At 42.9% G+C, this 17,896-nt stretch overlaps 1 protein-coding gene across 3 annotated transcripts in view; it reads right to left on the bottom strand.

The window, feature by feature from the left end:
* The window catches only part of PAK2 (p21 (RAC1) activated kinase 2), a 48,482-nt gene that overhangs the window by 20,675 nt on the left and 9,911 nt on the right, over window positions 1-17,896 (bottom strand). For all 3 annotated transcript variants that reach the window (XM_077785597.1, XM_031505669.2, XM_021552684.3), the window contains exon 2: window positions 711-921. In XM_077785597.1, coding sequence (XP_077641723.1) covers window positions 711-897 — 187 coding nt within the window. In that variant the 5' untranslated portion in view covers window positions 898-921. The remainder of the gene's footprint in view (window positions 1-710; window positions 922-17,896) is intronic.

The following is a 17,896-nucleotide window of genomic DNA, read 5'->3' as shown; positions in this document are numbered from 1 at the left end:
TCTCTCCAAGGTGCATATCAAAAGTAATGTTAAACAGTAGATTAACAAAATGCTCAGCAGATGCAGGTCAGGCTTAAGTCCCTGTGCAGTCTTACCATCTCAGATGTTAGCAGGTCTTTCTATCTATGCACTGTTTTGTTGTACATGGACACACATTCTACAGAGCCAGGATAAAGAACTACACTGCTGTACGTGCACTCCCCATACAGAAAAGAGGGCAAACAACAGACAAATACAGTCTAGCATTCATTATGGCAATTTTTTTTTTCTCAGAAATAAACCTGGGTTGCTGTAAAAAAAGATTATCTCCATTAGTAATCACTCCTGACACTACAGTTCCACAAACAAAAAATATGCAATTTCTCTGAGTTTTCCTTCATGCAACTGCACTTTTACTACTATTTCTTTACTGACTTTTTTTTTTCTCTTCAAGGTACCACATAAATGACCACCAACATGAAGTAACTTCCAAACCAGCTGGGTGCTCAGTTTGAACCAGAAATCTCCATCTAAGTAACATGACCCCCAGGAATGCCAAACATTGATCAGGGCTGTTTGGAAATGCATTACTTCAAGCTGGGCAGCAAACAGGGGGTGGTTTTCCAATCCCCTACACTTGGACAGGCTGGACTCTACCATCTAAAGCCCTACCAAAACTTACAAGGGGAGTAAAGGAACACAAGTAGAGGTGGAAAAAGGAGGCATCTTACCTTTTTCATTGCTATAGAATATGGAGATGATTTTATGCCTGGGTTTCCTCTCTTCTGGGACAGAGGGCAGGGGTTTAAAGCTGTTGTTGGTCACCAACTGGTCTTTGCCCCCTGCACTGAAGATAGCGCTGCTCATCCGGACGGGAGGGGCGGGGGGCTTGTCTTCCAGTTCTCCGTTGTCAGACATGGCTCTCAATAGCTAGGGGAAGCCCTGGAAGACAAAAAAGTGTGATTTGAACACTGGAAAAGAGCATGGAGTACATGAAGGTATCATTCCTTCTGTTGGCAGAGGGGAAGGAGGCGTGAATTGAGCTCTGAGGAACGCAGACACTGCTGCCCCCACCAAAGGAAGCAAATCCCTTCCTCATTCCCACTTCTGGGCCACCCATTCATTTGTGCCAGCAGCAGCATTTGTGGGATGGAGCGACAAACATTTCCAGTGATAAAAGTAATCCAGACCAGATGAACAATTCCCAGATCTGGTTCTCTGTTCACACAAAGGGCCTAAGTACAACATCCTTTGCTCTAGTCTAAAAAGCTTCACGCTCTAGTACCAAATAGCTTTAAAAGCCTTAGATGCTTTCCTTCTTGTCACTTATCAGACAAGACCTTGGGGACAAAGGAACAGCTTATGTTTGTAAGCTGTAATTCAGCACATTATCCACATTAAGTTCCACTCAAAACACCTCTACCCAAAGCACACTGCCTACATTAAAGAGCTCAGCACTGAGAGCCACAGGATCCACTTCTGAATGAGGCTTGCCTTGCTTCCCCACTTGCTGCCAAACTTTCTCCACTTGCAGAAAATAACACATAGTATCACCAGAATCCTCTTTGAATCCTCAACAAAAGCATGAGCGAAAACCAGGACAAACAGCTGCCAGAGCTGCAACCACAGCACAATAAAACATCTACGTGACACATTCCCCATTCTGAAAGATCTCTGCTAGCATTTCCTCCCTCCTTGTAGTATTTCAGGGATTTTTTTTTTTCTGATCAACCAGGAAACAGGCAGTCTCTCTGCTACAGAGTAAAGAGCACAAAGAAGGATGTACAGAAAATACTTCCCAATGATAGGTAACAAACAGTAATAAATGTACCCTCAGTTCCTCTTCACTCAAATGACAAGCTACTTCTTTGGGACAGGAGCCAACACATCTTTGTGTTGACTTCCTTCTCCTCTCACAACAGTTGGAGGGGGAAATGGGAATTTCATTGGGAAGTGAATGGCCTGCAGGTGCCCACCAGCCTCCTATCACATCTCAAGGCATGACTCACAGGATCAGTGGCATTCACAAGAGCCACAGCAAGGCAGTGCCATCCCTTCTCAATTACTGTGCTCCCAACAACACAACACCTGCATCCTGCCCAGCAGCAGAACTAAAACAACATGAGCTGTCATCCCCTGGCATTTCACAGGGAGGCTGAATGCTGCCAAATCCCAACAGAGAGACACAAGTCAGGCCAGCAGCCTGGACTGGAGCAGCACCCTGGTTTATGTTGCGAAGCTCAAGGAGATTAACACTAATTATCCCCATAAATGACCATGAAAGAATGCAATTTCTGTAATATATCATCAGAGGCACAAGCAGCACCATGTTCTGGCAGAGCAGCAGAAACTGGACATGTGCTGGTTGCTCCATGACTTGGAGGCCAGGAGGAAGAGCACTCCAAGCTGTGCAGCACCCACCTCCACAGCCCTGCCTTGGAGCCCTTCTCTGCCACCTGAACGTGGCTGCAGGGATGCAGCTTTGAATCTGGCACTGATTCCCAACACTCTCCCAAATCCACTTACTGGTTGCTCTTTCAGGTGCTTTCAATCTGCAAGATTGTGCCGTTTTCCACTGTAATATGTGGGACAAAAATTAAATATCCTGCAACCCAACAGCAGGCCTGAGCAGCCAACCCACAGGGATTTTAATTCCAAATGCTTCCCTTACAAGACATTGCAGCAAGGACATGCCACCTATGTGAGATGTATAAATCAAATAAGATATTTGCTTTATAAAAACATATATATACAACAGATCCACCAAATCAAACTGATTATTCATATATATGTATATATTCCTATACATATATATTGAAGTCAAGTTTGGAGTGATGGTAATACAGGGAACCATAATCTATGTCCCTTCTGTTAATCAGACCTCAGAAAAGAGGTGGATATAGGGTCATTAGGTATCCAAATGGGGACAGGTAAAACAAAAAAATTTCTTATTTGCAACAAATGCAATCAGACAGATCAGACAGTCAAATAAACCATAGCAGGTAAATAAATGCATCACATAACTTGAATGCCAAAATGGTACACTGGGCAAAGAAAACAACACCATGAGTGGCCTTTTGTATTTTTCTAAAGCAAACCCTATTATTTCCTCCATTTGTGAAGTTTTTCTGAATTGTCTGATAAGAGCTAGTGCAGGATGCAAGGATAAACAACTCACCTGCATCTGAAACTGGACAGTAACAGACTTGGAACTCCAAACTCACAGTAATTCCCCACACACCCCCTTAGAGAGGCCAGTCACTAAATTAACAACACTGTCATATGGTATTCAGGCTACAAATAAAAAAAAAATTAAAAACACACCAAAAAGTCCATCAACTGCACTTCTGCTGATGTAATTTTAAAACAAAATTCTCACTCTAGTAAAAATCCTTCATTTTCACTGACATGCAGCTCATCACATACTCAGCCTTGATCCAAAACAAATTATTCCTTACTATCTTGTGTGCTCGAGAGAAGAGATTGTGAAATAAGTTGGAAGGAAGGATATGGAAATCTAAATCTATTTCGGGAGAAAATCAGTGCTTCAAGGAACTGCTGTAAAGCATCTGTGCAGAACCCTGAGAGCTGCAGCTCTGACCAGCTGCTGACTGTTGCAAGTGCTCAGAGATCCTTGACCTCGCTCAAAGTACAGCCCAGGAGCTCCACAGCAGGAAAACAACCTGTGGGGCTGGTGGAGCAAACTGGAGTGACAAAAAGAGCTCAGGCATCAGCTTCCCACCTCCAGGACTGCCTCCAGCACCAAAACCCTTTCAGCTCACTAAATTTGTGGTCTAGGAAAGCCTCAGCTTCAAGGAAAAATTTAAACTGTAATTTATTTAACAAGACATGGTAGAATCTCTGAGTGGCCATTTCAAAGATCATTAATAAAAGAAAGTGCTGAATTCAAACCTAGTTTGCACCAAAGCCCATTTCAAAGCTTTGAATTTATCATTTAAATAAATGACAACAGATCCACTCATGCCAAGCACGTCATGAAGCACATTTCTGATTTTCAGTCATCATGGGAAGTGAAAAATCAGTAATTTTGTCCAGGTTCAAATCCAAATAGCCCTCTATCTTCTGCACTCAGCTGAAGACGAGAGCAGTTCCCCTCTCCTTTATCCTTATCCTGCCTTCATCAGTCAAGGAAAGTTTCCACGGTGTCAGGAAGTATTTGGAAATGGCTACAGAGGTTTGGCATTATGGGCAATGACTGGAGCAGGGATTGAAAAATGGAAGAAGAAATTTTAAAGAGTGCAAATGCACTCCAAAGCTCTGTTTGTGCTCTCTCAGCCTCCAAAGAGGAGAAGGAGCCTGTTCAGATCTCAGCAGCCAGACAGAATCACTCCTGCCCTGCCTCCTCCCATCACCCTCGTGCCTGCCCTGATGATTTGCAGGGAATTGCAAAGACATTGGGAAGACATTGCAAAGACATGGGGAATTTTTAACAGTGCCTGCCAGGAATCTGTAATCCAGCAAAGGGGATGTCAGGCTCATATTTCTCTGACACGATCAGACAACACAAGTAATAGTGGGTTTTTTTGCTTGGCTGAAAGACTTTTACTAAAATAATTTACCTGAATTTGAGCAGCGTCACGAAAGTATGCTAAAGGTAATACATGGAAGAGGGATTCACTTTCATCTCTGCCAGTGAAGGAAATACCAGTAATAATAATAATGTATTCAAGCACACCAGCAGCTCCCCCACAATCACTACTCACACTACATTTAGTACAAGATCTAGAAAGCAATTAATTGAACCACAGAGATGAGCTGTGAAGCTGCAAATAACACTTAACTACAGCCTTCAAACAGGTTCAGTCCCACCACAGGACACACTGCACTCCCAAAAAGACAGACAAAAAAAGCTAAAAGCTCTTCTCCCCACAGTTCTGCTGCTTAACCCACAGAAGACATTCACAGGTGCCAGTGCTGGTGATTCTCAGTCCTCAGCCCCAGTACATGACACTCCTCCCTCCTTTTGACAAAGGTTTCTTGCTCTGCACTGAGGCAGTGAATATTATGTGATCTCTCCATCTGACACAGCCAAAAAACAAATGTGCTCTTCTGCAGAGGCAGCAGTGAGCAACCAGCAGGGTTTGGAGACCTGGAACCAGCTTCCTCACAACTGCAGCTCCTCTCTCCCATTGTATTATTTAGCTTAGAAATTCTCTCAGATTGAGTCCAACAGTTAACTCAGCACCACGAACCTTTCCACCTTTGCCCAGAGAGGCTGAGGTAAGACACACACAGGGAGCTCCTTGTGTGGCTTAACCCACCTCCCCCTGCCCCTGCAGGGACCTGCCCGCCACGTTCACACGCGCCAAGTTTCATTTTTACAATCTACATCCTGCTGCTGTCTTTCCTCTTTTGGGGATGGAAAAGGCCCAAAAGCCCATGGTCATGGCCAGGTCACAGGAGAGAGACAGGTTCCTGTCACTGCCCCGGTGGGAAAACACCCAGAGAAATGTAACCCTGCCGGCAAGTAAAAGCTGAAGTGAGGCTTGGGCAATGCTTTCAGAAAGCTGACAAACACACACTGCTGCAGCACGTCACAATGCTCTGGCTTTGACTTGCCCTTTTTTGTTGTTTGTCCCCCTCAGTTCCCCTTGTGTGAGCATAAAGCTGGGCTGCTTCCTGAAGGACTTCCTAAGCACGGCCCCTGTGCCAGCCCCGTGATGGGGACAGAGCCTGACACGCACTCCCAGCCCAGCTGAAGCTCTGTGCTGCTGCTCAGCCCCCCTGCCTCTGGAAAAGGACAAACATTTTTCTTCTCCAGCCTGCTTGCACACAAGGAAAGGAAATAAAAGGGAAATTGAATAAAAGGATGCAAGGAAATAAACAAAATAGAAGACAATCATTCTGCTATAGTGCACACTCACATTTTCCCTGGAGCACTTGTATTTGAGCAGATTCAGTTTTAAATCCGGATTACAGTGCACACACATGAGCCTTACAAAGCCCTGAGCACGGGTAGGAAGATGGCACCACGTGCCAAACCAAACAGCTGGTGTAGAAAGTTCTCACATCACAATGACCTGAATTTGTCTTCTTAAGATGTTCAAATTAATGTATTTGAGCAGTCTAGGCTGCACCTGTATTTCACTGCCTGGGCTGCGATACTAAACTACATCAGGCTACTGCTTGGACAAAGAAACCAAACCAAAACACATCCAGATTAGAGCTGCTTGATAACATGTCCCTAAATTCCTGCTCCTGGTACACAATACTGTGCTTTACACTGCCACTGATCTCTGAGGAGCCAGAGCTGAATCAGTGAAATACATCAAATAAATCTGTCACAGGAGCCTCAGAGAGCTGCAAGCTGAACTCAGCTCTTCAGTGCAAGTAAACATTATTCAGCTCATTTACTATCAGCAGCACAAACATCACATTTGGCATGACTGACCAAAAAGGAGGAATAACAAATTTGAGGCTAGTAAGGCATTAAGAAACAACCACTTTGCTTTTGATATGGCACTACAGCTGCAGGATACTTTTGGGACAACACCTGCAACACTTGGGCCATGCACAAAGTTTGAAGGCAATGCAGCAAAAACTGTCTGTGGCCTGACAGAAGGAACTGAAGAAAAGAGAAGAGGCCAAAGATGTAGGAAGGGCTGCTGGTGGGTGCAGAGGACACCAGGGTTCCACTGCAGCATCTCCAGGCAGCAGCTTCACCACTTCCCCAGGGGCTCATGGGGCCACTGGCAAAACTTGTCACTGCATCCGAGACAGCCACGACCAGAACAGAGGAAAAGAGCAAAGGAGATGTCTGGGAAACAAATCTCCAAGGCAGGAGGTGTCATGTGAAAAAGAACACAGAGCCAGTAAGAACAATACAAGAGCTAGCGTGCAATGCTCCAAGGAGAGACTGGCGTGACAAGGCAGATTTAAGATAGTCATGTCCCACTCTTGCTTCATATTATAAAATACCTTGCTGAAAATGCCTGGAGACTCATTCCCATCCCCTCAGGCCTCCAGTGGTTTTGGTAGTTTGCTTAAACACAGCCTCCCCACACTGCCACCTCCTAATACCTGAAAATCACCATACTGGAAGAGAGGAGACTTGATGCTTCATTATTCTGGAAAAGAGGTGTAGTTTTAAAGTGGAGATTGGAGAGCTGCTTACTTCATCACATATTCGATTTTCTTAGATCAAACAGATTGTGGAGTCCAGAAGCAGAATGAAAAGTCTCCATGGGTATTCTTTTTTTCTCCCTGCCCCTCCTCCTTTTTTTTCAAAGGCTCCTGTTGAGCAATAGATTTCCTGTGATTAGCTCACTTAGTGCTGATTATAGCTCACTTCCTCCCAGGGATTAGCAGAAAGCAGCTTTCTGACAAGTTTTTATTCAGATGGTGCTACCTAGCCAGCCACAGCTTCCTGCCCCATCACTAACAGCCTCCTAGTTCAGTGGCTCAACAGCTTGAAATTATTTCACTGCTGCAGAAAAATTCTCAAAACCAGCACATCTCAGACTGTCTTCTCTATGAAAAACAAAACAAGTCTTTTGGGATGTCTAGCTTTCCAACTTGAAGCATTTGGATCCACGAGATTTATTTAATCAGATCCAAAAAGGAGTTTTTTGGAACAGAATGAGACTACCTTCAGAGACTGAAAATACTTATCTCATCATTTCAACTGAGAAAACTGTGCAAAAAAACCCAGCAGAGGCAGACAAAGAACTGCTTTCTTGCAGACTTGGCAAACATAGTCCCAGATCTTCTGCCTGCCAAGAGAGGACTCGTGCAAAAGCACGGACAAGAGTAACTGTGATAGTGGCCAGGAAGAGGCAGCGGGATAATCTGTTCCACCTACAGTTATTGGAAACACCCGCGGGTGCTCCAAGGGGCCGCTTGGAGCCATCCCTCCTCTGGAAACACAGGTACCAACTTCGAGGGGATGTGCTGGAATCTCTCCTTCCAGCTTTAGGGGGTCTCAGAAAAGAGGTTTTGGTCAATGCCAAACCACGCACCCGTGAAAACCAAGTTATTTTTATTTAGCTTTTCTTTACATGGGGCGTAGAGGAACCTACGCTAACCTAAAATACTCTGAACAAGCTCAGATTTACAACCACAAACAGGCAAGACACTCACCCTTCAAATGATGCAGTTGAGAGTTCAGCTGGGAAGAAAAAAAAATTTAAAAAAAAAAATGAGCCAAACCAATCTGTCATCAATATTTAACAAAGGGGACAGTAACCAAACCAACTACCATGAAGTTCATAAACAGGTCAGGTCCCTCCTTGCCTCTTCCCTTTACTACTACAGGTGGCAGAGGAAACACATAATATTCCCACTCTTAATGAGGGTGTAGGAGAACCTCGGCCTGATTTGGCAAAATCTGACTCGATGATACACAGAACATATCCAGCTAAAGTCTTTCAAATTTGTCTTTTTCAAACCTATTAATTTCCTTGGGACTTTTGCTGAGTCACACAAACAGAAGGAAAACGTAGCACAAATAACTGCTGTTAACTGCCAACTGATAAAGAGATTTAGGGGAAAAGAAGATAAAAATCACAGTTGAGTGGACAGAATAAAAAAAAAAACAGAGAGGAAATTATCTTTAGCACAGAAGAAGGAATAGCCAAAATTGTAATAAAGAAGAAGGAATAGCCAAAATTGTAATAAATGTACTTACCATGAACTGAGTTACACAAGACAAATATCCTATTGAGGAGTATTTGAAAGGGTTCCTAAGGTTTCCTAAAGGAAAATACTCTTCAAACTCATTACCAAAGTCCTTTACAACCTGGAGCAATTATCAACTCCATAAGGCACTGAGCAGATGTGCAAAGTCTTGCACCAAAAATGAGCAACCAGGCTGCAAAAATGTCATTTTTGAAATCAAAAAGGGATCTCAGTCTTTTGAGGAGGCTCGTAACTGAAAAAAATAAACAGCGAAAATCTGAGTTGGCTCAGTTGTGCAAGAGTCCTGGTAAAAACTCACTAGTAAAAGCAAATTAAAGAAAATTAACAATATTTGGCTCACTAAATACTGGGGCCACCTGTAAGCTGTGATTCATCTTCACCTTGTCCCTTGAACCCTGAAGAGCACTCAATGCCCACCCGAGTCATCACTTCTGCTTCATGAAACAAACGTGGCTCTGCTGAACTGTGGTGGCATTTCACCACCAACAAACCAGGAACCTCTTCTCTGCTTTATTGCCTCTGAAAGACCTCGAACATCACAGGTGACAGCACCAGATAAGCCTCAGAAATGACTTGATTTCCCATTTCCCCTAAACTAGGCAGGAAAACTCACTTTGGGAGGCAGCTGATGAGAGCAGCGCACAGCAACAAGCCAGAGGGATGTGCTGATGGACACAAATGCCCTGATGGACACAAATGCCCGTTCCCACCTTTCTCTGAGGCAGCCCTTGCAGGAGCACAGAGGTCTAAGGAGGGTGGAGGAGGAGGAGGAATAAAACCAGGAGGGATCTGAGGGATCCATTGCCACCCTGTGCCGCAGGGCTGGGGAGTTGCCTGCCGCCTACCCACCAAATTCAGGCCACGCTCCCTTTTATCCAGCCCGCAGCCAGAGTTTTCCTTCAAGGAACCATTGTGCAAAGATGCAGAATGATAGCACGTGCTCCAAGGTGTTTGAACCAGCCTGTTCAGTGCTGAACAAGGAAATTATCCTTCTTCTGCCTTCCGAAAATCCTGAGTCAACTAAAGGCAGACAAGGCAGCCGGCGGCACATGCAAATCTGTGAGTCGGGGTGTATGTGCTTACTCATATTTCACCACCTAGCAGACACTTTTCAGCCTTTATTTTTATAGCTGAGGTTTTCTAAACATCAAAGGAGAATAGGGAAAAGGGCAAGTATGGAAAGTTTACAAGAAAATTAAAAAAAAAAAAAAAAAGTCTGCATCTCATTGTTGAGATTCTCTCTTAATTAAAGCTGACATTTACAGGCAGGGAGGGACCACACATTCCAGAGCAAAAGTTATTTGACTAAAGGCTGCCCTGCACGAGACACCTGTACAGCTTGGTGCATTTCTGTGTTAATAAGAGCATTTCACCTCTTTAAACTGGAGATTCACCATGCAGCAGAGCTCTAAAAACCTCAGGCTGCTGGAAAAGTGCAGAAGAGTCACCAGTAACGCCAACACAGAACGAAAGCACTTTTGTTAACTTTTTTTTTTACCCTCCAGAAATATTATTGGGCAATAGTAAGACAAGACCATGGCTTCCCCATCCAGATTAGAGGTAACTGGAAAAAGAAGAGGTAATATGAAGTGTTTGTGAGGGTGGCAGAACCAGAAACAATCCAAGGTTAAGGGATCTGGTACTCCCCCCATCACACTGGTAGAGCTCTCAAATGCCAGCTAAGGGAAAAAGGAATAATAAGGGAGAAGACAAAGGGGAAAGATGAAACATCTCCCACCAGAAGAGCTCTCTTTTTCACAGGCACTCAGAACAGAGCTCTTTGTTTCTCTCTAGTGGCTGCCCAAGGCCTGCTCCAACCACAGTAACCAGTGGACAGTGGGAACTTCAGCTCAGCAGAGCAGTCCTGGGGCCAAACTTTGATTCTTCTTACAGGAGTGCCAACCTGCCACAAAATGCCACATGGGGAAATCCCAAGGGACACAGGACAGCTGCTGATCACATAGCCACGGCCCCTGGGAAAGGTTCAGCAGTTTGCTGAAACCCCTGCATGACACAAGCTCAAGATGCTTCCTTTCTCATACCACACTGGACACAAACCCTGCAGAGGGAGGGCAAAGGCTTCAACAAATCAAAGGCAGGAGCTGAAAATACCACAAGCACTTGAACATGGCAAAAACAAACCCCACTCCAGAGATGGCTCTGGTGGACACAGCTCATTTCCCAAGTGTATTCCAGCAGCACCACAGAAACTAGAGACCGTTTCTCCTGAGAGAGCTTTATTCCTTTTGTGTCACAACAGACTTTGCTGACTTCTTCACACATGGAAACTTCTACAGGACTAGGGTTCCCTGCAGCATCCCACTCCTGCACCAGGAAGTTCACTGCTGATAGCTGGGTAAGCTGCTTGTGGAAGGGACCATAAAGCTCAGCTCATTCCATCTCCACCATGGGCAGGGACACCTTCCACTATCCCAGGTTACTCCAAGCCCTGTCCAGCCTGGTCTTGGACACTTCCAGGGATCCAGGGGCAACCACAGCTTCTCTGGGCACCCTGTGCCAGGCCTCACCACCCTCCCAGGGAAGAACTTCTTCCCAATATCCCATCTAAACCTCTTCTATTTTATTCTAAACCCATTCCACACTGTATTGTGTAAAAAGCCTCTCCCTCCTTTTTATAATCCACCTTTAGACACTGGAAGGTCTCCTCTGGAGCCTTCTCCAGGCTGGAGACCCCCTGCTCTCCCAGCCTGTGTCCAGAGCAGAGAAGCTCCAGCTCTCAGAGCATCTCCCCACGATCCTCTGGACTTACTTTAACAGGTCCATGTTTCTTCTGCTGAGGACTCCAGAGCACAATGCAATATTCCCAGCGGGATCTTTTCTTTAAATGAGACTGCAACACACTCAGGAAGGATCACCCCAATATCTCCCTGCCAACAGCAGCTCAGGAAGGAATCAGATCTTGGTAAGATACTCTCAGAGCTTGGTGGTGAAACCACGCTCACACTTGTGCCAAGTGTCTGCACAAGTGTGTCAATTCTGTCACATCTTCCTTACACTGGTGAGGTTTGAAGTTTTACAGATTTTATACAAGGACACAACCCCTAATTTTGTTTTTTCCTGACATATTTAGGTCTATTAGGAGAGGTGAAGTACCTAGGTGAGGTATCCAACCAATTCTGCAGCCATCGCAGAGCACCCCAGGCAACTCCCTCCCTGTTATTTCAAGACAAAATAAAAAACACTAAAAGTACAAAGCACAGCTGCCACAAATTCAAATTATCCTGAATACTCAGACACAAATCTGAACAAATTCTGACCTGAATTCCTCAACAGAAAAACTAAATACTGTAATAATGTTCTCCTTAAAAAAGAGGGAAATGAGCAAGGCAGAGGTGCTCTGGTGTTGTGACACTGCCAGAGTTTTCCTTGTGTGCTCTTACAGATTTCCTACTTTAAAATTACTTGCACACATATAAGCAACACATTCACTTACAGCTTAATGCAGCAAATTCCAATGAAGTTTGGGGTAATGTTCTTGTATGCCTTTCAGGGAGCCAGAGCACTCATTTGGGCACTGGAAATAACCATTTCCACTTAAAATGCTGGCTGCCAGAATGAGTTTTTAAACTAACTTTCTGATTTTTCTTTTTTGAGTTATTCCTTGTAAAACTACCTCTCTCACTCTTCTTGCCCATAAACAGGTTTTTATCTGAAGTGCCAAAAAAACTAAATCCCAACCAACTAGAACTGTACACAGGCTACACAGCAAAATATATTAAAACGGCCAGAAAAAGCCTGAAACTATATCATAATTCAAAATATATATAAATAATTCTTATGCTGATGTGGAAATTGATTTTTACCAAGCCTACAGGACAAGTACAGGAGCCAGTAAGTAGGGAAAAAATATGAAAAGCCCCAGGATTTGTGTTAATGTGATTACCCCATACACTACTTACAATTTGCAAATCACGTGTATGGTTAAAATGCCCCAAACATAGATATTTTTTAAAATATACAATGATTTAAACACCAATTGTGAGTGGTTAAACAAACTGAATTTTCCAAGTGATTTAATACATCCCACCATTATTAGTACACTTTGAGGTAGTTACAATCCATGGCTGTTTATATAGGATGCAGAAGAACCACAGCCACAAAAATTTATTTTACAGCTCAAGAATGAAATCCTTTTTAAAAAATAAAAATACAAAATTAAGAACACAGTCACCAACTGAATACAGAAGGCCTGTGAAAACTACAACCAGGAAGGATAACCAGCACCCTGGGATTCTGAAGAGCTTCCAAAGGAAGCTGCCAAGTTAAAATAATATTGAAACAGTTGACAAAACATAATATTGCACTCAGAAAGCTGTAAAAGACTGGAAAAAAATCTACTTATACTGTTGTACAAATTCTGAGTTTAACACGTAAGCATAGGTAAGTGTGCCTGTTCATTAATCAATGAATGGCATTCCTATAGGCAGAATTACAAGATTCCAGTGAAATATGACAGAGCAGAGTAAAGCTCCAGAAAATGCATTTTCACGAGACTCAGGCATTTGCACACCAAAAGAATGCAGCTCTCAGACCTTGCTCTACCTTATTCTCTTGCCCCAATAACAACTGTGCAATTCTGGAGCAGATGAAGATGTTTGTGAGACTGAGCTCATATAAAACAGAGCACCAAGTCCAATGTCTGACAGCCACAGAAAACAAACTCAGCGACAACACAGAGGTGTCTGTCCATGATGTCCTCACACACAGACACCACCCCAATTCCAAATTAGAGCTATTTATTTTAATGGAAATAAGAGAGACAGCACTTATCTGAGGGGTCTAATTCCACTGCAAGGGATGCCTGATGATAAAGATCACATCATCCCTTGTGATGATGCGTGATGATAAAGACATCACAGCACTGCCTTCACCTCCAGCCTCACTGAGCCCTCATCACAGGAATGTGAGGGGAGGCAGCATCAATAATCCATTCCTTCAACCAGAAGAACACAAACAGCAGCCCAAGCAAATCCTGAGCCACATCCCAGCTCCAAAAATCCATTTAACAGAGTCCTCCCACTAAGCTGGTACCCATCACAATGACACTGGAGTCACCACATGGGTGACTACAACTCACATCACCCGGCACAACAATCTGTTGCCTTCCACATCTTCCTCTTTTTAATTCACAATACCAGTAGCTGCTACCAGCAAGGGTGAGCACAGAAACAAAGGCATAAAACATTTTTGCTGCAATACATGAGCATGGAAGGCTTACATTTTGTGTGTTTATGAAAATCCAAATGCATGTATTTTTTAATTTAAAAAAAATTATTCTCTTCATAAATGTTATTTTAACTATGGAAGACGGCCATACCTTTAGAACTGGTCAGCTTTCCAAGAGTTTGTCATCTAAAGGAAAATTTTCTCAGGTCCTTTCAATTGTTAAAAAAAACAGGAAGCAAATTTCAGTAAGCCATTTCAATAGAATAAAACAAGAGATAAAGATCTCTATTAAAGTTGGCAGCAAAGATAGAGCCCACAGAGTATCAGTCTGAGCAGTCCCTTGTCACCAGCCTGTCCCACTCTGCTCACTGGAAAATGGCCCATCAGCCACTGCCAACCAGCTGGGGCTGCCCCTGGATCCCTGCAAGTGTCCAAGGCCAGGCTGGACAGGGCTGGAGCAACCTGGGACAGTGGGAGGTGTTCCTGCATGTGACACTGGATGGACTTTAAGGTCCCTTCCAACCCAAACCACCTTGGGACTCTACAACCAGGTATGTGTGAGAGCAGAGGCAGCGAGTGAGGAACCAAAAGAAAGCACTGATGGCATTCTCATCTCATTTAGTAAATAAAAAACATGACCAAGAGAAAGGGACAATAAAGACCTCAAGTGCTGATGATTATTGACAAGTTATTTGACAAAATCCCTCAGGGTTGGGCAGCAAAAGCTGCTTCAGTAGTGCATGACACATGGTCACTCTTGTTAAGCAAAGCAGCGTGGAAGGAAAGTCACATCTATGCCAAATCTCGACCAAGATCCTCCAAACAAAGAATTCTCCAGTTAAGATGTGTTTAAATTTAGAAAGTTGCATCTCACTCTGGTCCATGGGCTTCAGAGGTGCTGAGGAAGTTAACTGCATCCACCATCAGTCTCTCAGCCAAGCACGAGCAGGCATAAAGGTGCTGGCAAAGACTTACTGCCAAAGTTCTTCAATCCCAGAGCAAGAGAGATCTCCAAGGAGCCCTGCCCAAAGCGTTACAAGATAAAGCTCAGTGCCAACCATGTATCTGACAAGTCTCTTAGAAGCAATGAGGGAATGAAAAAAAAAGTCATTTAAATAAAAAAGTCATTTAAATCCTGATGGTGTTCACAAAAATTTTGTTTTTCAGGAGTAACAGTCATCACTACCACACATTAAACTGAATTAAAAATCATTTAATCTCAGTATTTTCACTTATTCTTCATTCTTTCAGTTTATTCCCTAACCCTTCATTCTAATTCTTTTAAGACACTAAAACTTTATTATATGAGATGTTCCAAGTTCTGGTCAGATTGATGTGGATGTATAGGTTCACCAGAAGTCTTAACTTCTTCCACAGCAAAACTCCATCCAGGTTTACCAAGACTGAATACATTTCCTTGTGCTGCAAAAAGACTTTCCATCATGCACACAACAAGCCAAGGAGAATGAGAATTATGCCTCTCCGAAGTAAAATATTTTACAGTGGAATAATTATTAATGAACAAGGAAATAAAAGACATCACAACAACACATTAAAACACACAGCCCTGCATGTGAAGAAATCACCCAAACCAGCTCTACTGAACTATCCTGAATTTTTATTTTCCATTTCCAGCAGCTACCTGGGAAAATAACATATATTTAAAAATCTCAACACCAATTCCCTCTAAAATATATATATAAAAAATATAAAATCCCTGTAAATAGGCCCAAAAGGGCTGAAAAACAGTGCTCACAAAAGCAGCGAGTCCTCAGCCAACACATACTTTGGTTACTGCAAAAAAGCCTCATCCCAAAAATCAGGAGGAGGAACTTGCCTGAATTTCCTGGCTGCAGCAGTCAAGGCTCTCTTTACCACAAAGAATTACTTCCTAAACTTGGGCACTGGTATCAAAGAGCCTTAGCACGTTGGCATCAGATTAAAATTAACTGTTCTTGCTGCTACAGAGCTTTGAAAATCCCAGACTCCACTCTTCTCTTTGCTTTTTCCACTTAAGGGGTAGAAGCAGAAAATATTTCACACTTGGTGATAATGCCCCAGCTCTGACAAATCAAAGATTTCACATAATTTATTTTTATAGTAGTGACAGCTAGCACTTCACACATTGAAAATAAAAGGCTGTTTCAAAGCCAAAAATCATTTAACAACATTAGGGACCTATTTGCTATGCCACAGAAAACGATGGCGGTATTTTGTGAGAACCTGTTCATTTTTGTGTGTTTGATCTGAAGCAGCATTCCCAAAAGCTCAGCAAACACGTGAAAAAGGCAGGAGGAGCAGAAAGCCAGAAACACTCCAAGGTTGTTACAAAGCATTAGTGTCAGATCACTCAGCAACATTCCCAAGCCAAGTTTAACATCAGGAATTCCTTTTCCAGCAGCCAATTCCCTGACCTGCATCCCCACATGCAGGGACTTTGGGATGACTGGAATAACTGGTTTGGGGTCAGGGGGATGGCAAAACCCAAACTGTGGCTGGTGCCACTTGCCCAGGTGGCCCCAAGGAACAAATTCATGGTCACGTATTTTTGCCAAAATTAATGCCAGCAGGTGGATTTAATGTCCTGGTAAAACCTCAAGCACTCAGCTTATTTAACACAAGTATGAAATACCCAGTTTACCTTTAAGTAATGGTTTTGAATTTTAGAAGTTGCTCACTTTCACACATTTAACGTAACTTACTAAGCAATTGGTTATTTTTCACCATGAAGCGGGTCATTCACGAGCTGAAGCCCCTGCCAATGAGCTATTTCCACAAAAATCTGCCCAGCCAGGAGCCCAAATCCCCAGATCCCTTTAAACAGCCTTTTGCTGAAGAGAGGCTTAGGGGAAAGATAGTGTCATTCTTCCAGGTTCTCACTTTACTGGAAATCTTTTCAAGAGGAAATGGGTTAAATATTCAAAGGTGACTTTGAAAAGCACCTTCCAGGAGCAGCTTTTTATTGCTTTGGTCCATGAGATACCTCTGCTAGCTAAAGCAGTTCTAAAATGACTGTAAATGAAAAACTAATACAACTGTAGAGTAGAAAGCATCCAATTTCTAAAATAAACCCCATACTATCAGATAATTCTAAGTTTACTCGTTAAAGAAGCTGTGGGAAAGCTGACAGTGGGTACACACTTAGTCAAACATCCAGCACCTAAACAGGAAGCAGAAAACTTTAGTGGGGGGGGGAAAAAAAAAGTAGAAGTTGAACTGGAAAAACTTTTCAGTGTATTTCCATTCCTTACTACACCTGCCAGCTGCCCTCACTCTCATTCACATGATGTTAAATCCCTCTCTTAACACTGAGCACCACTTAAATCACACACCACTGCCCCAATATGTTGGCTTCTTCCCACAGCTGCTTCTGTGTCAAATCAAACTACAGAATTAAAAATATCAAAGTAACTCCTTTCAAGATATGAACCAACTTTTGCTAATTAGCTGAGAGAACAGTCCTGACCTAAGATGCAAATATCATTCAGCTTTGGGCTACACCAACACCAATGCTGGGTTCAGATTTTTTGGGAAACAGTCATCTATCAATTATACAAATCCCTCAGTATTTCCATGAGTATTAAAAATATTGTATTTCCCTAGTAAAATGTATTAATTCAAACAATTTTAAGCACCAATACAGCAGTAGAGACTGAAGATTTTTAAAAGCATTTTCAAATTTACAAACAGAAATTAGATATATCCATCTGCGAGTTTCAAAATCCAGTTGTTTTACCTGAAGGTAAAGAGCTTCCTCACCAATTTGTGGAGCATTTCAATGTACTGTAACCTTTAGAGAGCATGAGGAATTCCTACTATGAATTCACGATGTATCTAACCAGAATTTATTTCAATAGAAAAACTGAAAATCAGTTTTAGGTCATCTTCTTAACACTTACATTCCTGCCTGCCAGATGAGACATTTTCAAGGCTTGGTTAAACCCCATTTCCAGCTGAGAAATTATAAAGAAGCTGAGAAAACATTAAGAATGATCCACTTAAAAAAACAGCAAGTCAGATAGAGAACAAGAATCAAAACCAGCATTTCCAGCTCTCAGTGGCAGACACTGCC

This window comes from Lonchura striata, chromosome 10 (genome assembly GCF_046129695.1).
Source record: "Lonchura striata isolate bLonStr1 chromosome 10, bLonStr1.mat, whole genome shotgun sequence".
Taxonomy (NCBI): Eukaryota; Metazoa; Chordata; class Aves; order Passeriformes; family Estrildidae; genus Lonchura; species Lonchura striata.
Note: the sequence above shows the minus strand (reverse complement) of the source record. Positions and strands in the feature narration are given on the sequence as shown.